This window comes from Geotrypetes seraphini, chromosome 19 (genome assembly GCF_902459505.1).
Source record: "Geotrypetes seraphini chromosome 19, aGeoSer1.1, whole genome shotgun sequence".
Taxonomy (NCBI): Eukaryota; Metazoa; Chordata; class Amphibia; order Gymnophiona; family Dermophiidae; genus Geotrypetes; species Geotrypetes seraphini.
In genome coordinates, this window is record NC_047102.1 from 2,675,801 (window position 1) to 2,697,312 (window position 21,512).

The 21,512-nt window shown below is 41.9% G+C and overlaps 1 protein-coding gene across 2 annotated transcripts in view; it reads right to left on the bottom strand.

Moving 5' to 3' along the window:
- The window catches only part of BBOX1 (gamma-butyrobetaine hydroxylase 1), a 47,352-nt gene that overhangs the window by 12,192 nt on the left and 13,648 nt on the right, over nt 1-21,512 (bottom strand). For both annotated transcript variants that reach the window (XM_033927877.1, XM_033927878.1), the window contains exon 4: nt 11,139-11,337. In XM_033927877.1, the coding sequence (XP_033783768.1) occupies nt 11,139-11,337 (199 nt within the window). The remainder of the gene's footprint in view (nt 1-11,138; nt 11,338-21,512) is intronic.

The window sequence follows — 21,512 nt, forward strand, 5'->3', positions numbered from 1 at the left end:
GCGGTTTAGTAAAAGGGGGGGGGGGGGGGTGTTAGTGCAGATCTTCCCAGAGCCTACTATTTACTGAATTTCCCCCCCTTGCGTGTAGTGTTCTTCCACTTTGAAAACTGGTGCAAAGTCCATGGCAAAGAGGACTTGTGAATTGTGCAGATCTTCAGCCGTAAGAAAGTTTTCCTTACAGAATAACCCAGGTATTATGAGCTCAGAAAAATCAAGTTGTGGTTTGTCCATCTGACCTTCGCAGCTGGGCTGAACTCAGTCATTTTCAGACGAGAAATGAAGACTTACTTTCCATAGGCTAAAGCCACCGATTGGCCTTTGAAATAAACATACTTTTCTGATTATGATCAGACTGAGCTTATCGATTTTAGCAGCATTGTGTATGTTGGAGCGAGTCACATGTAACTTTGCAGTAGATTTGAAGTGAGGCCTGACTTCCATGCTCTCAGCTGGAAAGAATGTCGCTTTCAAGCCAAGGGCATTTTCCTGTATTTATTTGAAATCTTTTTCAGGGAAAGAGGGAGAAGGTTGTTATTATCAATGTGGATAGAAATGGCTGGTTGCTAGAACCAGGAAGTTCCCTCCCTCCTATCATTGGGATCCTCAGACTACTTTGGTTTCTGTGGCCAAACATAATTTATACTTGGTAAAAGGGAAATGTTGACCAAAAAATTCTGTTGCTTACCATTTTGATTTTATTCTGGTGTTTGGTTAGCTGGCAGGACAGTGGAAGTGTGCAGTTTTTTTTTTTTTTGCTGTGCATTATGGGAGGTGTAGTTTTGACAAGAACAAGAGTTGACCCAAATGTCTCCACAGACCAAAAATCCAAAGCGAAACAAAAAGCACTGTGGAGAAGTGATGTTCCTGAGATGGACTTTATTAATATAGAACTTGACAAACCAGGTTCATGTTCCGACAACATTGTCTTCCTCAGGGGTCCCTGTAAGTCCTGGTGCATGGAAACTCTGCAGGAGAGAAGGGCTCGGATGGCCGAATAAAATGAGTAGTTTTGAAGCACATATCACATGATGCAGCTTCTGCCACCACTGATGGAAGTTATGGGATAGCAAAAGGAAGGGGAGGATATTTAGCCAAGCAGGCCGATGGAGAAGAAGGGATCCCTCCTGTCTTCTCTTAAAACAGAATTGTACCTTAGTAGAACAAGATGGAAATACAAAGAAGCCCATCTTTTTGAGGCTGCTATTAACTCTTAACTCCTTGGTCACCTGTTTTTATCATTCCCATAATAAATGTAATAATCTAATCCCTTATTCATCTTGAATAGATTGTAAGCTCTGTGGAGCAGAGTCTGTCTCTTCCATGCTTGTGTACAGTGCTGTGTACATCTAGCAGCCCTAGAAAATGATAAGTACAGATAGTAGTAGTAAAAGGTAATTTTGTACCGACACCTCTAGTGAGAAGGTGTGCTCATGTCCATACTGAGGAACGTCACACGCTAGGGAAGGTTCTGAGGTCCTACAGCCCAAGACAGACAAAAAGCATCCGTTCCTCAGTAAATATCTGTACTAGAGGCTGGGTAGAACTGGGCGGGGCTGAGGGGTGGGAGGGAACATGTCAAATCTGGTAACCCTAAGCAAGGCCAAAGGCCTCTCAGAACTTGGTTCTGTCCCAAGAACGCAGAACCTGGTGGTTGTACCAACTGTCTCCTGCCAGTAGAAGAGCCCAGCTGTGAAAATTAATACAATGCAGAACGACTGCCTGTGTTATTTCATGTAGCAAAGCTACTCAAGATCCCACGGCCCCTTCTGCACACGTTTCTCTTGTATTTTGTTAATGGAGCATTTTTCCTTTCTGAAATTCCAGGAAATTCAGTGCCTGGGGAAAAGATGCTGAGCTCTACTGGTTTATGGACTCATTGCATGATTCCTTCACCTCTATTTCAATCCGGCCTTCTGGGTCCCAATCTCTAGGATTCTGACAGAAGCTACAACAGGGAAAAAAAAAAACACAAACAATCCCTTTTTAAAACAGGACCTGTAATGGATAGATCTGGTTTTCATCAGAAGCACAAAATTCAGACTTCTGCCTCATCTATTTTTAGGGATTCTTGGATAGTTTAATTACTGAATGCATGAAAGGTTTTTCTTTTCACATTTTCCTGGAAGTGGAGAAGACCACTGAGGGTGGTATAAATTTGTTCCGTGCTCTTAATAGCCATAAACGCAAGATGAATGGAGCTGATAACTAATCTCTACCTGTTTTTTTTAAAAGTTCACATTTTAAGAACCATTTCATCTTTCCTGCAGACGACGTGCTCCATCTGGCTTATTTCAAGCGGGCTGAGGGTTCTCCTAACTGGGATTCCTTGCAGACATGGAGCTGAAGCTTAGCCCTCCACAAAGAAATAGATTGTCTCTCATGCTAACTTTAGTTTACTTTAGAAATCAATTAGCACAGCTTTAAAACAGTGTCTCTTAAAGTGTTTGCCACAGGAGGAGAGTGTGATGCAGTAGTAAGAGCTACAGCCTCAGCACCCTGAGGTTGTGGGTTCAATCCCCTGGGCAAGTCACTAAATCCCCCATTGCCCCAGGTGCATTAGATAGATTGTGAGCCCACTGGGACAGATAGGGAAAATGCTTGAAGTAGCTGTATGCAAACTGCCTTGAAAGTGGTTGTGTACAAGTCCTAGTGGTGTGCCATGAGAGATTCCAGAGGTTTGCTTTATTTTTAAAAATTCCCTTCTTAAGTATACACTAGATAACACATATGTCACATACACAACAGTCTGCCAGTGTTATGAGTGTCTGCGTGTGTAGGGATACAACCACCCAGAAAGGCCTCATTCCTTGACGTGATTGGTCCTTGAAAACTAACAGCAAGAAATATTATTTTGTATGCAGTAAATTATCCTAACTTGAGACACAAAGCAAACAAGGCTTTGTTACTGTTTGGATCTTCTTATCTTTGCAAACTTGGATTTCAGCTCAGACAGAAATTAAACTGAAAAAAAAAAAAAAGAGAACAACTGCAGATGGTGGATGATGAAATTCTTGTTTGCTTGTCGACTATCGAGCCACGTTTTAAGTTAATTTGTGCTCAAAAACACTTGATTGTAAACTGCCTAGAAGTCGCAAGATTGTGGCGGTATAGAAGAATAAAGTTATTATTATTATTATTATTATGTACCATGACCAGAGTTCTATTTTCTATGTAGCTGAAAGTTTGGATCCAAAATGGCTAGATATGAAGTCCACCGATTCTGTATTTTGAAAATGGGTTTCTTCAAATTCTCTTTTTATTGTCTAATGTTATGGTCTATAGCGTTTACACTAAATCTGATGTTATAAAATTAGATTTCATTGTGAAAATGCCCTATGTGGAGGGAGGAAGAGGTCCAGAACTATTTTTTTTTTTAATATAGACTACTTCTGCTGATATTATGCTGCTAATTCCTGTGAGGTATTTTGGAGGAGAATTGTTTAGTTATGATCAATAATATTTCAAGTAAAACGATGCATATACAATGTCATTGAAATTATGGATGTGTATTGTAAACCACTTTGAATTGAGTACTGAGTCATTATAAGCAGCTTAGAAATTTTTAATAAAGATTCTGCTGCTTCTGTTTCCACCTATTAATGCCTGCGGCAGTGTCTTGAGTTTCTGCTTAAATAATTATGTAAAATACAGGAGCTTCTTTGTTAGGCATTTTCCTTCTGGAACCAAAAACATGCAAAACTTTCTATACGCAAAGTTCTCAGCCCAACCAAGAAGAGAATGATATGAAGCCATGAAATTTACAAGTGATTCCACACTTTTCATTCCAATGAGGCAAATGTATCTAGTAAATGGGCACAAGTATAGGGAAACCGAGCCATTTTGACATCACCAAAGAGGTTGGCTCTTAGGCATTGGTGGAATGAGGCATAGTGACATCACAATACAAGGGGCTGAAAAGTAGTTCTCAGGCCAACCAAGAAGAGAATGATGTGGAGCCATGAAACTTACAAGCGATTCCACACTTTTCATTTCAAGAATGGAATAACTTGTAAGTTTCATGGAGCCACATCATTCTCTTCATAGTCGGACTGAGAACTTTTCAGCGGTCCCTCATACATTGAGTCTAATGTATCTCACCGAGTGGAACAGAATTAGAATAATGTCCTTGGCAAAAAAGTCATTTTTTAAAAGATTTTGTATCAATGTCCAAACTTAAACACCCCCCCTCAAATTTTGAAAATTGTAATGACAGTCACATAAGTCAGCACAGACTGCCTGTGTTTAATGATTTTGATGAGAAAATTGAAATGATTTCTGTTGTAACAGTGGTGGTGAAAAGCTTCAGTTAAGAATGTAGATATTCATGTCTTTTTTTTTCATTTCTGAGTGCTGTGGAATCTGCTTGGGAGACATTTTGGTGAGCATAGTTGTCAGCTAAGCATGTCATTCGAAGAAATATGCTAATAAGCTCCAGATACCGATTGCATAAGCAGACTTCAGTGAACAGAGCAATTTCTGGAAAGAGACAGAGGGCGATATATCAAAGAAACTGGATGGTGGATGGTGAATTTTGGACACTGAACATGTGAAAGCAAATGTGTCACCTTAAATAACCCAAGCAGTCAAAGCGAAGTGGGAATCAAGACTCAAAAGGGGCAGTGCTCAGTTGAATTCGCTCTTTATTAAAAAGATATGCAAACAGGACTCAATTCACAAAATAGAACTCAAGCCTTCATCAGGAGTCCATCAAATATTACATCAAATTAGGAGGATGAGTTCATTCATTTCTTTCTGCACCATTGTAGGATTTTTTTGCGTGTCTCTACTGATAATTTTTTCTCTTTTAGTCCTACCAGACCAGTCCAAAATAAGTGAGAATTGTGTCCATTGACCAGCGGATGGAAACAGGTTCTTTGCCCTTTTCCAGCTTAAGGGGCACCAAGACCATAAGCTTTATAAACTGCAGAAGTTCTACCCAGTGAACTGGGGAACAAAGGATCATCTCCTTCAACATAATCATGGTCATAATGCTCCTTAAGCTGGAAAAGGGCAAAGAACCTGTTTCCATCCGCAGGTCAACGGACACAACTCTCATTCTGGATTGGTCTGATAGGACTAAAACAGAGAAAATTATCTGTACGGACACGCTCCCCCCCAAAAAATACTACAATGGTGCAGAAGGAAATGGTTCAACTCATCCACCTTGTTGATGCAATATTTGATGGACTTCTGATGAAGACTTTTGCCGAAACACAGCTTGTGTTGAGTCCTATTTTGTGAATTGAGTCCTGTTTGTTTATCTTCTTATAAAGAGCCAACTCAACTGGACACTGCCCTTTTTGAGAACTTGTCTTGGTTCCCACGTCACTTTGACTGCTTGTCTTCTGTGGATTTCACCTTAAATAACGCCAAATCTGATCAGTCTATCACTGCAGGCTGCTTCCAAAAGCTTCAGATATTTGGGAGAAAAGTACTGCCAGAAGCTCTGGGACTTCAGAGGAAGCTCCAGTCCTGAATTCAGGCATCAACAACATTGGCAAATACTGGTAGGGCACCAGAGTCAAACAGGAGCTTGATTCTGCATGCTTTTGGACCTGCTTTATGGTCTCTGGGGGAATAAAACTCTCTACCCCACCACTCTCCAGTCCTTGTTATGGGTGCCTATAGATTTTCAAGGACATTTTTGCTGGTCTGTAATATACACAGGGTCACTTTTAAGTTCGGTGTCTTCTGGGGATGAGAATCCTCTCTTTCTGTACTTAGCGCACAGAACGACTCGGAAAAGGATCTTGAGAGGAAGAGAATCAGGTGCCGATTTGTCTCCAACTGCTTTGTGGTGCTGTTATTTCAGAATACTCCCTTACTATGAAGCATAGAGATCATTCTAACTTACGCAAGAAGGGTTCTTATACCGCTTTTAAAAGAAATGCAGGTGTAATAATCCTGCAATTTAATTCAGGCACCTCTCTTTTTGAATGATGAAGCAAAATCCATAGGGCTTTGATATGTCAAGTGAGGAAAACACATGTTCGAAACACCTGGGTTTTGCAAGGACACCAGGAAACAGTTACCCCAAACCTTTTCATTTGACTTGCTGTCCTTATAGTATAACCTCATGTTTTAGAGCTGGAAAAGGTCAGGAGGAGACACCACATTCACGTTTCTCATCTTTAAATATATTGGCGAAACAATTCAGTTGCTTTCAGCTGTCTTCAGAAACATGTTTCCATGTCTTCCAGAAATGAGACTCTTGCCTGCATACTCTGTATTTTAATGAGACTTGAAAATAGGATACATTAATTGAACTCAGTGCTTTGCCCAGGATGACATTACATAATGGAACAATCCGCTGATCTATTAATCCCTATAGAAGCCAACTGCAAGAAATATATGTACAAGGAACTGTATTAACTCTTTATAGGACCCTGTGCAAGCAGGAAAAGATTGCAGATCAGAAGTCAGTGTGAATGAATTTGCACGCAAGCTTTGTTCAAGTCCTGTATTTAAAGAAGGCCATGCTGAGAGCCACCAAGAGCTGCCGGCTGAACTTTGCCATTAAATTTAAAGTGGAACATTTTTTAGGGAACGGTTAAATATTCTGTTGTGTTACGCCATCAAGTTTGAGCATTTTTTTTTTTCACGTCGCCAGCTGATGAATCTTACGGGACCCAGAAGAAGAAATAGAGGCCAGTATAAGATTTTCTTTCTCTGAATTTGTTTGCTCAATACCATCATAACAATCATCGTACGATCTATTTCCCAACCTCTACGCAGCATTAAAGGTACCAGCTGGCTCTTGTTTTTGCTATTTTAGACTTACACAGTTACCCCTCTGCACATGTCTTTACTTTGGGCCCACTACTAATTCCCTTTTGTAGATGTCTATGTTTAGGTAATTAATCACAAATGTTCTGGCTTCTAGCAATTAAGCCTCATATGGATTGCGTATGCACAGCTGTTTCGCATGGAGCACATGGATTTGGAAATGCATTACGAATACTGCCTCAGAATTGGTTGATACGCCAACACATGTACATGAGAAATGTGAGCAGTTGTGAAGTCGGAACAGTCGTTCATACATAAGAAGCCAACTGGGTTATAGAGCAGTAGGACCAGCTCAGAAACTGAGTGATACATGCTGTAAGGCTTGAGTTCAGTTCCCCACATTGGAACTCTGCTCTGAAGACAACTTCCTTACTATGAAGCATAGAGATTGTTCTTACTTACACAACAAGGGTTCTTACACTGCTATTAAAAGAAATGCAGGTGTAATAATCCTGCAATTTAATTCATCCAGCTGGCTGAGCTACAAATGCAGTAAAGAGAAAACCCACAATCCCCTGGGCAAGAGTAGATAAACTATAGGGCAGAGGCCACATCTGGCTCCAGGTGTCCTTCTTCCAGCTCACTGTTTTGGAAATGTCCCAACCTGGAGGTCCACAGCCCAAAAATGGAAGCAAAGTCTGCAGTCCAGCAAGCAAAGGCAGCCTCGACATCTTCCTATTTGACGATACCCCTCTACTGTAGCTCAAAGAGAAATCCCTGGTGTAGTAAGGGGAGGGGGGCGGTTTGACCCCGGTGCCCTCATGTTAGGGGTGCTGCCACCCTGCCTCTTCCCATTCCTCCCCCCGCCACACGTGCACCCCCTTCCCGTCCCCGTACCTCTAGTGGCTCACCGCTGAAAGCAACAATGTTAGGTACTCCTCGCAACCTTGTCGGCTCCCGCTGATGTCATTTCTGGGTGCCATGCATAGAAAATGATGTCAGAGGGAGAGTCGAGGTCGCAAGAAGCACGTTGACGTTGTGGCTGTGAGCAGCTAGAGGTACAGGGGAAGGGAAGGGGGTCGTCTGGCAGAGGGGTTGGGGAAGGAGTGTGTATGGGAGGGGTGCTACTACCCTGGGCACCTCTCACCCTCACTAGTGGTCACCAATGTGACATCTAAGCCAATGCTTCTTCCTGGCACTGAGGTCTACATCATGCCTCAATGGTCAGACTTAGGTTCCTGGTTAGGCCAATTCTGGTTTGTGACCTGTTGCCTTCCTCTATGGCCTTCTGAAACTGATGCTGGTGCCCAATAACATTATGGACGCTAAGGATCAAATTACTGGCCATATAGATAAAAATAGCTTAAGAGGAAGGAGCCAGATTGGATTAGAAAAAGGAAGTCAAGCCTTACTAGTGATACAACTGAACCAGTCAACGTAGTGCCTTTGGACTTTCTGGCAGTGCTATAGAAATGATAAGTAGCAGTAGTTGAAACTAAAGACCCTCGTGAGACACTCCTTAGGAAGTTAAAAAGTCAAGAGAGAGGAAGTGACTCACCAGCTTACAAGACAGGGAGCAAAGAGTAGAACTAAAACAAGGCCCTGGGGCCAATGGTGGCCCTTGGAGGCCTCTGGGGTGGCCCTTATCATCATTCTGGCCTTTTTTCTGCCTTTCTAACTAGGTTCATAACAGAACGAGGGTAGTGGATGGGAGTTAGAGCCACATGTTTGAAGGTCAAGGCATTTTTCAATAGGTGAAGAGAATGCATTTGGAAATGCATCTCCCTGAGGATACACCCAATAAATAGTTTGAAGATGGGCTGGTGGGATGGATGTCATTGGCATACACTGGTCAGCAGAGTCATGACCACATAGGAAGATATTCGGTGGCTCTCCTTCAGGTCATTGGATCCAAAGTGGCCCTGACTTAAAAATTAGTGAAGATCACTGAATAAAATGATTAGTTTTCCCAAACGAGAACGACTGGGACCAGTCTTTTAACATATTCATTAATGATCTGGAAAATGGAAAAATCGTAATATGACACAAAAACGTTCAAAGTAGTTTAAATACAAGTAGACTGAGGAACTACAGAAGGATCTTGTCAGACTGGTGATCTTCTCAGACATAGGTGAAATGTAATGTGGACAAATAGAGAGAAAAAAAAATCCTAACTATGCTGTAAGATGTGAGGTTCCATATTAGGAGCTATCACTCAGGAAAAGGATCTTGGAATTCTAGTTGACAAAACATTGAAATCGTCTTTTCAGAACATGGTAGTGGTTGAAAAAGCAAATAGAACGAAGAATAAAACAGAGACTATAATGTTTCTGTTTAAATCTATGGTGTGATCATATGTTGAATACTATGTACAGTTCTGGTTGCCCCATCTTGAAAAAATGATAGCAGAACTGAATATGGACAAAGAAGGGCAACACAACTGGAATGGAATGGTTCCCTTAGATTAGGGTTCTTCGGCTTGGAGATTCTACAAGAAAGAAAGGATATAAAGTCATGTGTCGGTGTGAAACTAGTAAACGGGCAACAGCTCTTTAAGCCTTAATGTTGTACCAAGATGAGGGGAACACACCATGAAACTAACAGGCAACAGATGGAAAACAAATTGCAGAAAGGATGAACAATCAAGCTTTGGAATTTGTTGCCAGAGGATGTGGTGAAGACATTTAGGGGGTTTGAACAAATTTCTAGAGGCTCCGTTATCATTCTGTTGGTCAAGTAGACTTGTAAAGCTAATGCTTTGGAGGGAACTGCACAAAATGAGTGTCTGCTAGCCACCCAGAACAGCCCCTGTTGGGGACAGTGTTTGATTTGACCCTTCATGGCTCATCTTAAGTGTTTTGACTAAATTGAACAGTTGGTGACACTAGCACAGTACAGACTGGCTCCGACTGAGTTGGAAGCTATGAGAAGTAGAAGAATATGGCTGAACCACAAGAAAAAAAAACCCCACTCAAAACTCCTAAACCCTTCAGTGTCCCGTTTCATTACGATCACATCTTGGCTGTAGTCTTGTATTTTATGAGCCATGTCTGGTCTCAGTTTAAAGGAATAAATAAATCAGTACAGAATGAATGTCTGCACCCTACCTGCCTTTTATTTTTCTGAAGTATTGTTTGTTTAAAGTGATCCTCCCCCATCTTTCCTTTACTCATGTTCCATTACTGTGACATAAAGGAATGCATGGGTCTAGTACTGCAAAGACGGTTAGCAGCTCTCTAGATAAATCTTTCTTAATGTTACTCCAGCACGAAGTCAAGTGAAAGAAAAACTACAGAAATGTGGATGTAGCATTTTTAGTTAAAAAGTTAGGGCTTCCTCAGCCCAGACCTTGAAACCAGTGCAAAACAAAGACAAGGCTTACATTGATAAACTCCAAATCCTAAAACAGTATGCTCAAACACTTGAAGGCTAAATTGACACATAGACGATCAAAAAGGCAGCTCATCCAAGTGCCGATAATCGAAACGGGTTTTAGACATGTGCAGATGTCTTCCTGCCTGACGGCGATTTTAGATAGATAGAAGATAGATAGATAGATAGACAGATCCCTGGCGTTCCAGGCATGCAAATGGAACAAATGTCTATCCACTCTCATCTCTAATTCTCCCTCCTACCAAACTTTCAGGAAGTCAATCAAAACTTATCTCTTTGACAAATATCTCTGACTCCCGCCCTCCTTGTAACTCTACTTTTAACTATGCCTTGTACCTCCCACCTTCCTGCACCTCCCACCTACCTGCCTTCTCCCTACCTGCACCTGACTTCCTAAGCCACGCCGATTGACTTGTTTATAACCTCTCTATCTCCTTCTTGCCTGCTCCCGACTCGCTAAGTTATATTGATTGATTGACTTATTTGTAAATTTTGCTGTAGATGTACAGTCTCTTGTCATGTAAAGCGCTCTGAACTATTCTGGTACTGCGGTATACAAAAATAAAGTTATTATTATTTATTATTAGATAGAAGCTTTTCAAAACCCTCACATACTGTCCCTTTAATGACAAAACCGAGTTTTCATTCTGAGGGCAAGGAATTATACCAGCTCTCTCCCACACACATTCTTACAGTAATATCCATTTTTGCAGCTCATGTCACCCAGAAATTCCCATGCCCTCTTCTATGGGGTTTTTAATCCAGCTGTCAGTTCCAGCACATTATCTGCAGTGGGGGGATTTAATCGTGTGGCTGCTGCCGGTGAGGCCCAGAGAATTCCCAAGATGCCTCGGCCACCCAAGCAATACAAAAACCAGTTCCTGCTTAATCTTTCACGATGAATTATTATGACTTCTGCTAAGTTGAATACATTTCTTTATGCAATCGGGTTTGGGGAGAGTGTTGAAGTCCTGCGTGTGTACACGGGGAAGAACGAACAAACTGAAAAATGAACTCACCCATAAAACGTCAGGCGCATGAAACCAATCCTTTTGCCAAGTGTAATCAGTTCCCCTTGTGCAGCAGGAACACCATCTAACAGCACGATTCCAAATTTCTTCAGGGTAGTTATCCATTTCAGGGCACCTTCATCGCTCCTGAGGACCTCCTCATAGGACAGAACAGGGATCTGTAGATCTGAACCCCAGTACCGGCATGCTAGGAGTTGAGTAGAACAGAGAATACAGTCCATTCAGAAGCAGCTGGACAACTTCGCTTCCTCTTCCCACAGCCTCATACGACCTCATTCTATAAAGTCCACCTAAGTTAGGCACTGCTCAGCATTCTAGCCTTTAAGCATGTGGTGCAGTGGTTAAAGCTACAGCCTCAGCACCCTGAGGTTCTGGGTTCAAACCCATGCTGCTCCTTATGACCCTGGGCAAGCCACTTAATCCCCCCATTGCCCCAGGTACATTAGATAGATTGTGAGCCCACTGGGACAGACAAGGATAAAAGCTTAAGTACCTGAATCAATTCATGAAATCTGTTCTGAGCTAGAGAATGACACGGTGACAAAATTCATCACCGTTCCCGTCCCCGTGGATAACCGCGGGAAATAATCCCATGTCATTTTCTAGTGTCTATTTCAACCTCGGTCCTTCTACACCAGCATTCTTCAAAGCAAAGCTTGAGGGTCAGTGGTTGTGGCCATTCATACTCTGATTCTTCCCTCTTTCCTTAAAGAATGAGATGAAGATGGTTTCCCGCGGTTATCCGCGGGAACGGTGATGAATTTTGTCACCGTGTCATTCTCTATTCTGAGCTCCCTTGGGAGAATGATCTATTACTTTTATTCATTTAGCCATGATTTTGATTTCTAGAGACATTTCTATTTTCTTTAAGATGGGTTCTTTTACTGTAAATCCTAGTTATTAGTAATTAGATCTCATTACATAACGTGGGACCTGTATTAAAACAGCACAAGTTAGTGTTAAAATAACCCATTTTTATGGTAGCCTACATTGATAACTACGCCCCTAGATGTTGTCTACACATTTATCTTCCACATCAGACAGAATCATCAACTTATCATCAAAAGAAAGCACAGTTCCACTTAAAGCTTCTCGTAGTTCCTCCCAGATCTGCCTTCTGTCCTTGCCTGAACTTCATCGGATGGCGTTTTATCTCAGACTGAAGAATCATTAACTGGACATTCTTATGAGGGGCTCGGGATGCCCAGGGTCCATATTTTTTTAGAACAAGTAGTCAAAGCACTGTCAAAACTATAGACATTCTTATTGCGAATTTAACCATATTGATTATACATCTCAGAGTCTCACCATCGCATTTCACTAATATTGCTTTAAGGTCTGTTGGAGATGGTTAAAAACAGATAAGAGAACCCCACAATCTAAAAAATAAAGTTTTATGAGTGCAGGTGAATGACAAGAAATAAAAACATTGGCTGAAAAATTATAGTGAGATCATAATCCAGACCAGCTGTGGCAGATGTTGATCTATTATTAAATGAAGCAAGAAAGCAAATTTTCTTCAAAGGGATTATAAACAGTTAGAAAATGTAAATCAGAAGGCTGTAGAGAAGACACAACATTCTGTCTGTACTCATCCCAATATTTTAGGTGAAATAATCAAGAGAGAAAGAAGGACGCTTGAATATCACTTTCCTCTGATTAAGAGCCATAAGGTATACCCTAGGAGGTCAGCAAAGGGAGGAGGAATCTGTGTGTGTGTATGTATGTATATATATATTCCTCCATAAATTGTGAACCATGAAACCTGCCGATAGGTGTAGTTGAATCCAAAATTTCACAATTATCTAAACATGAAAATGTACTGTATAAGAGGAAGAACGACCTCAGCAACCATTTTGAATGACGTTGAATCATGTCTTTTCTCATCCAGTTCACCTATCATTCATCAGTTTTAGACTCTTCTGTCCATTTCAGAGGAAAAGGACTTTGTCATTTCCCCTACAAATGGAAGTGCCTCAGTTTTATCCGTCCAACTATAACCTAGAAACTCATATGAGGGGCTGCTGAAAACTTCTCTGCCCAACCTGAAGAGAATGATGTGGAGCCATGAAATTTACAAGTGATTCCACACTTTTCATTTCAATGAGGCAAATGCATCTAGTAAATGGGCACAAGTATAAGGAAATCAAGTCACTGTGACATCACCAATGAGGTTGGCTCTTAGGCATTGGTGGAATGAGCCAGTGTGACATCACCAATGAGGTTGGCTCTTAGGCATTGGTGGAATGAACCATTGTGATATCACCGATGAGGTTGGCTCTTAGGCATGGGTGGAACGAGCCATTATGATGTCACAATACAAGGGGCCACTGAAAAGTTCTCAGCCCAACCAAGAAGAGAATGATGTGGAACCATGAAACTTACAAGCTATTCCACACTTTCCTTGACACTTTTCATTTCATATTATTGAATCGAAAGGTGTCAAGAAAAGTGTGGAATAACTTGTAAGTTTCATGGCTCCACATCATTCTCTTCTTGGTTGGGCTGAGAACTTTTCAGTAGCCCCTCGTAAATATTTATTTATTTGGTTTTATATTTCATCCTCCCCAAAGAGCTCAGAATGGGTTACAGTTTACCATCAAAGTGTAACAATATACATACAGTTTATATTCATCGTGATACAATATAGGTTTAGAACTACTAAATTATGAAGCCACACAAACCAATTTATGATCCTGCTATCTTCTCCATCAGTGGTTCTAACAAATTCTCTGAGTTTCCTAGACAGAACAAGAAGTTGTCTGCAAAGCCTGGGTTCTACCATCTTGGAAGCAAGGCTGGCTTTTTTAGTTGCAAGTTTGTGCTTTTGGAACAACTTTCTCGGTACCTCGCATTTAGAGCAGAGTTATCTTATATTTCATAAAAATTTATCATCATAGCAGTTCTGTTAGTTGAATACTTACACAGATAGATAGCTACAATCCCAGAAATCTGTTATTATTATTTTATGAGAACACATGGAAGTTTGATGTGGGCCTGTTTTTTCTTAGATTATTTTTCTTTATGGTTTTTTGTGATTGTGTGGAAGATGTTAGGGCAATATATAAAAGGTTTGTATCACTTTTTATTATTAATATGCATGTTTATTTAACATTGTACTATTTTAATGATATGAGTACTCCATGGAGATTGCGTTTTGCTTAGAGTTTGTGGATCATATAGAAGTATGTTCAAATTTTGTGAGCAGAGCATCCTTCATCAACTTCAGTTTTCAGGACACACACACAGATACACAAAAAGTTCAAATGAAAAGTAGAAAAATAAGCCAGACTGTCTTAACGCTGTCATGTGAAAATCTTTTATTTGAGAAGGGTTAGTCTTCAAATTGGCCTCTCATAGTGCAAACCAATGGAGCCAACACGATCCAGTCATATTTTTGGATACCTGAAGTGTTCTTTTTCTTCCAGACATTTAGGTGTTCCAGGTTTCTGTATTATACAAAGACTCTTTCCAGAATTCTGCTCCTCACTTGTATCCGTTCCCAGAGGAGTGATGAGGTACACGGGGATGCTGTTTATGGCTGTTCTTTGGACAGTCGTGGAGATTTCATTGCCCTGAAAAACTCTTAAGGCTCCATTTCAGAAGGACTTTGCCAGAGGCTCAGAACCAAAAAATTCCTTGTAGAAATCCAAAACTCTTGTCTTAATTACTGAGTCTTCCACCACTGGGAGCTGAGTTGATATTTCTTCTTAAAATGGAAACCTATTAATCTTATGGATGACAATGTACTTGAAAATAGAAGACTGGAAGGCAGCAGACTGAAATCAACATCAGACTTAAGACAGATTTTATCTGGCTATAGATTCCTCAGCTTTCAAAACATTCATATTGGGAAAGAATGAAATTATGGACAAGTCGATATTCAAAGGAATTTAAGCAGACAGGGGAGATATGATTCAGATGTTCAAATACTTGAAAGGAATTAATGTAGAACAAAATCTATTCCAGAGAAAGGAAAATGGTAAAACCAGAGGACATAATTTGAGGTTGAGGGGTGGTAGATTCAAGAGCAATGTAAGGAAATTCTTCTTTACGGAGAGGGTGGTGGTGGAGAGAAAAATGGGGACAGAATTCAAAAAAGCGTGGGATGAACACAGAGGATCTAGAATCCAAAAATAATCCTATATAATAAAAGCCTACCTCGCGCATGCGCACTCTATCTGCGTGCTTCCATGATCCGTAGGTCTGTGGCCGCAGGAGTGCGCATGCGCGAGTCCTCAGCCTTAATTCCCAGCACCTACCACTCGCCGGCAGGACTGCACGCCAGCACTGGACTCCCTGCTCTCCGTGTCGGCTTCTCTCACCAGCCGCACCAGCGTCAGAGAAGGCTTCCGACGCTGGCAGGATCGAGAGGAGTCGCGGCGACACCTCGCGGGGCGGGGCGGGAAGCCCAAAACACTCCAGCTGCAAAGGGATGCCGCGGTCCTGACTCCAAACCAGCTGATTTCAGCAGCGTGTGCAGCTTCGGGACCTATTACTGCCCTGATTTGCTCTGCTGGGTCTCTGATGATGTCATCAGGGGCGTGCCAGAGTAAATCAGGGCAGTAAAAGGCCCCGAAGCAGCGTGTGTAGAGTGCTGCTTGAGATGGCTTGGGGAAATCCATTGATTATTCTTAGGATATGCAGCATAAAATCTGTTTTACTCCTTGTGACCTGGGTTGGCCAGTGTTGAAACAGGATACTGGGCTTGATGGACCTTTGGTCTGTCCCAGTATGGCAGCTCTTATGTTCTTAGTGAAAGGGAGAGCAGATGGTATGGATGGACAGACTGGACAGGTCATATTGTCTTTTTCTGCCCTGATTTTCTGTTTCTCAATTTTTTTTTAATTGCAAATCTTTACAATACTTTTTATTAAATTGCATGTATAAATTACACATTTTGAGTTATAAATATTAATGAAAGGCCATATTTGGTGACTGGTATTGTAACCATGGTAACGATTTCAGAGTTTTACATTTCTGATTAGATAACAGGCAATTATCCCAAAGCCTTCCTTCCCCATACAATTTAACACAACTTAATCTGTTCCATGTTAGCGAATAAGAAATGAAATACATCATCCTCCTAATTTTATAATAAATGCCAGAACTATGGGAATGTGGAGCAGACCTGGAGAAAGTGCAAATATTTCTGAACTAAATGAATCATAATCTTTTATTAACAAGGAGTGACCAAACTAGTTTTAGCACGGCAGAAATACTTGTTCTCTAGCCTAAAATGTACCCAGCGAAGAGCTGGATTGGTCATGGCAGAGGAGGGGCAAAGTGGGAATCTGAGAAAAAAAATATCTACAATCAGTGAAAAGTTAGGTCTCCTACAGGATGTCTGGCTTTAGTACAGCTGCTTGTGTAGGTTACGATGTCATAACTCCATGTAGATGTTCTTCCCATTTCACACGGCGATGGATTACAATTGCACTCTCTTGGTGCTGGTTCAGCTCAATTTTCTGCATAAAGTTGCATCCCATTTGGTTCATTTCCTTTCAGTAATATAATAATAATAATAGCTTTATTTATATTCCGTCATATCTTTTCAGTTCAAGACGGTATATAGTGAAGTGGAAATACACTGGATACTGCAGGTTTCGATGCAAGAGAAGAGAGCAGGGAGGTTATAGTATAGGTTTAGGAAGGGGGACTGAGCAGGTATGGGAGGAGAGAATGGAGGAGGAGCAAGTAGGGATAGTAGGTGGGCTGGTTTCTTAGGGTCCGATAAACTTGTCGAATAGGTAGGTCTTCAGGGATTTTCTGAAGGATTGGTAGGACGGGGAGTTCAGACGGAGTGCGCTTAGGGTGCTGTTCCAAATGCCAGCCTGAAAGGATAGTGTCCTATTAAGAAATTTTTTGTAGCGACATCCCTTGGGAGTGGGGAATGCAAATAGAAGTGTTTTGCGGGAGGGGCGGGGATGGTTCTATTGCACGAAGTGTTTCATGAGGTAGGTGGACGAGGTGCCGAACATAGTTTTATAGCAAAGGCAGCCAAATTTGAAGATGATTCTTGCTTCGAGAGGAAGCCAGTGCAGTTTTTTGAAGTATGGGAAGATGTGGTCGAATTTTTTTCAGGCCGAAGATCAGTCTTACTGCTGTGTTTTGAACCCCGGAGGAAGGAGTTTTTCGGAAAACGGACCATAACAGGTCCATGGTTTTTTACTTTAGTGAACCAGTCTTTGGGCTACAACATTTTTATTGACCTTAATAAATTCCTAACATCTTGTACATCGCTTCTGCAGTTTTTTTGGTTTGTCTTCGTTCGATCATCACTGCAGACCTGTTGGACTTTTGTGTGTTTAATTTTGTGGTGATAACAAAAGTTAGCTGATCCAAATGGACAGATGTATGTTATAGCCAAAAGTAAAGGGGCTCATAATCGAAACAAAAATACATCTATATACCTGCCTAAATCAGCACTTAGACGATCAAAAAGACAGGGCGTCCAAGTGATGATAATCGAAGTGGGTTTTAGACATATCTAAAAGCGGCTTAGGCCTTTTCAGTGCCACTGTGCGCCCAGAGTGAAAAGGGGTGCTTTTTCAGGAGTGGTTAGGGCGGGAGGTGGGCTGACCTAGATTTAGTCGCCCTGCAGCGATAATCAAAAGTTTAACGAGACTGCTTAGACGGAACTTATACGTTGTGACTTAGGCGATCTAAAAACAGGTATAAGTGCCCAGAAGGTATCCAAAGTGACCAAATAACTAATGCAAACACAAAGTACAGACCCACACACATTCCTCCAGTGATCACTGACCCCACCGCCATACAAATCAGAATAAAAATATACTAACTGTAGCCACCAAGGTTCCAAGGAACAGTTGAACAGCACCTCTGGTGGCCACAGCAAAAACTGACCTAGGCATGCTTCTCAGTAAGGAGGTAGCCCTGCAGGGTTTAAGGAAAAATAAAAGTAAAAACCACAAAAATGCTCACTTCCAGTAAGTTGCAAATAATTTTAATGTTTGGAATATACCAGAGCACCTTCATGCACTCCAGTGCCACAAAACAAAAATCAGGTAAAATCCTGGGCAGCTTTCAGGATTTCCCCAGTAGACAGAAAACCTCTTTCCACCCAGCCTGCTTTCTTTAGGTTCCAGGTAAGTGCTTTATAAGCTTTAGCAATCCAAGTACTTCCAAAACCAACTTAAACACAGAAGCCTCCAGCTAAAGAAAAAAACAGTGCTGGGGCCGGGAGAATTGCCTTAGGTTTGCTTTAAATTGTAGCTTAAAAATCAGCTCCAAAAATGCCCACCTTGGTAATGGCAAACCCCTCCCTCATAAAGGCAAGACTCAGCTTCTTAACCAATCCTTACTGCAAGGTAAAACAGCAACTCTTGCAGCCAACAAACAGCAGTGTACAAATCCTAAAGAAAAAACAACAACACAGTCTTATCTTCAGGATACTAACTAGTGCCCCACCCCATACAAAGTTCAAAAACAATTGGGGTTTTCAAACCCAGGTAACTGGATTCTGTCCTCACCAACACTCCAGCACAGTGAGAAAAGAAAAATGTCATCAAAGGAAAAACCAATGCCGCAAAAACATAATTACTGTATTTTCGCTCCATATGACGCACTTTTTTTCACCCAAAAGTGGGTGGAAATCTCGGTGCATCTTATGAAGCAAAAGTTAAAAAAATTTAATCCCCCGCATAGCTGCAACATCTCCCCATCATGCGCATAAGCCGCACCACCTTGTTAAACACTGTCCGTCGGCAGACCCCCCCGCACCGCACCACCTTTCAGGACCGCTCGCTGTCCCCCATACAATTACAAAACAATACCCCCTGCCACCACTGCTGCTGTTGTCGCCGCCGCCGCTGCCATACTTTTTTCCAAGCCTGGTGGTCTAGCATATGTCGCTTCCTCAATGGCTCTTTATTATTTCCTAGCACTAGGCGCACAATTCAGGAGCATGGCGGTCAGGGCCAAGCTGTACACGCTCCTCCTTGGGCCCAGGCCACTTTCTGAATGGGACAAGTGGGGGTATGATTAAAGGTATGGGGGATGATTTAAAAAGGTACTGGGGGTACATGGGGATAATGTAAGGCACTGGGGGGCACGTGGGAGGTTGGGGGATGATTTAAGGTACTGGGGAAACATTTGGGGTATGGGGTCTGCCTATCACTAGGCCTGCCTGCTCTGTGCCCTGTCCCTGCCCTCCCTGTGTCCTGTCCTGGCCTACCACTAGAATACCAGAAAGGGGGGGGGGGACAGGGTACAGAGCCTGGTAGGGAGAATTTGGTTCAGAATGGTTTTTTTCTTGTTTTCTTCTTCTAAATCTAGGGTGCGTCTTATGGTTAGGTGCATCTTATGGAGCAAAAAATACGGTACTTCCAAAGTGTCCCAAAACTCAGCAAACCACATACAGCAATGCTCTCAGTAGTGCTTTGTCACCACACTTACATCCATTCTTTCTGGCTCTTGGCACATACCTGCAGAAATTAGTTCCTCCTCCACTTCCATTTGTTCCTAAGGGGAAGTTGCTGCCAAGTCCATAGAGGAGCCAGTCTCCTCTACCTCCATAGGGACTGGGCCATTACCCTGCTTGGAGCTGGAGACCTCTTCAGGGGAGAGAGGCTTGTTCCTCCTCCCTAACCTCTCTAAAAGCCTAGAGAGATCTACTGACTTTTCAGGGGGAGAGCTACCCCCTAACCTACCTGAGCTTGTTTTGGCTTGTGGTGCTCTTGGGCTCCCCTGGTGGACACCAGAAAAACTACCTGCCTTGCTCCAACCAGGATTAGGTTTAAAACTGTTTTTTTCTAGCACTGCTATGAGAAATGTAGTGACTGGATAGGTTTCCCCTGTCCTCCCATTCAAAGTCAGTAATTTAATCAAGCTGGTCCATCTGATCTTGGGGTTTGGGTCTTTTGTGAATTCCCTTTTGGGTCTTTCTAATACCCTTCCTGTCAGATTTAACAGGGACCACAGCAGGCTCCAAGCCTGTCTGGTCACAATACCTGCCTCCAGAACATCAGCACCTGGCATAGGAAAGCCTAGTAGAGCTGCACACAGGTGTCTTAAGTAGCCTGGAGGGTGGGGCTAGTGAACCATAGAGAGGAGGACCCAGGCCCATAAGCCACTCTAACCACTACATTTATGGTGAAAAATGTGCACCCACCAAAACCTTACTGCACTGCCATATACTGTAGGTGCCACCTACAGCCATAAGGGCTATTGGCATGGTAGACAGGTGGGTATAGTAGGTTTGGCGGGGTGTTTGGGGGGGGCTCACCATGACCTATAAGGGAGTTGTGGTGAGATATTTATGTGGTATCCTTTTTGTAAAGTTCACAGCAGTGCCCTGTAAGGTGCCCCATTACTCTGTTGTCATGTCTGGGTGGCCAGTCCATCACTTTGACAACCTCTCCCACGTCCAAAAGGTCTTTTTCTAGGCATTTTAGACTTGGATGAGAATGTGGTATAGCGGTCTGGACGATCAAACAGCTGGATGTAGAAGTAGACAATTCTCAAAAAACCCCAACAAACCCATTTTGGATGTATTTTTTGAGAATGGACTTTAGATGCTGCCAATTTTGGACAACTAGCGCCTACCCAAAACAGACTTAGACTTTTTTAAAAATTTTGCCCCTCAAAGTATTTTTACTTTATTTACAGGTTTCACCACCATTTCATTTTCATTTCACCCCAACTAGAGTATTTATTTAATAATCTAATATTTCACTTTATCAAAGACGGAAAAGTGATGTTCTCATGACATGGATTGATCACTGTTAGAAACAGGATACTGGGCTGGATGGACTTTTGGTCTGTCCCCTACAACATTATATTTAAATGTTCAAGTCAACAGCTGTGAACACTTCGTAACGGAGAGAAGTTTAGAGTCAAAACTGTAATGTATATTACCATCTACAACGTAGGTTTATTTTCTGTTTAAAAATAACGACAACATCTACAGTTGAACTAATACTACGAAAACAGCGCCTGGATTTCTTAATTTATCAAAGCAAGGCAAGCTTCCCAGACAAAGTGTAATAATGTTTTCATTTACCCTTCAGTTTGAGAATGATTTCATTGCTATTTAATTAGGTAGTCTTGATCGCTGGGCAGGACTCTGAGATTCTCTACATTGCTTGCCACTGTAAATGCATTTTTGGCTCATTGCAAGTACGTCGCTCACTCGAGATAAACCATAGAGAAGAATCTCAGGAGTCATTTCCTCTGTGGTCTTCACATCCCTCTGTCTCAGATGTTCCAGGAAATGGAGCAAAATTTTCCATAGCAGAAGCCTGATGTCCATCATTACATAAAACAGATGATCTTCTCATGTCTTTAATAAAATGCTCCAATGAAATCAACTGAAGCTTAAACAAATAAGTTACTGTATTT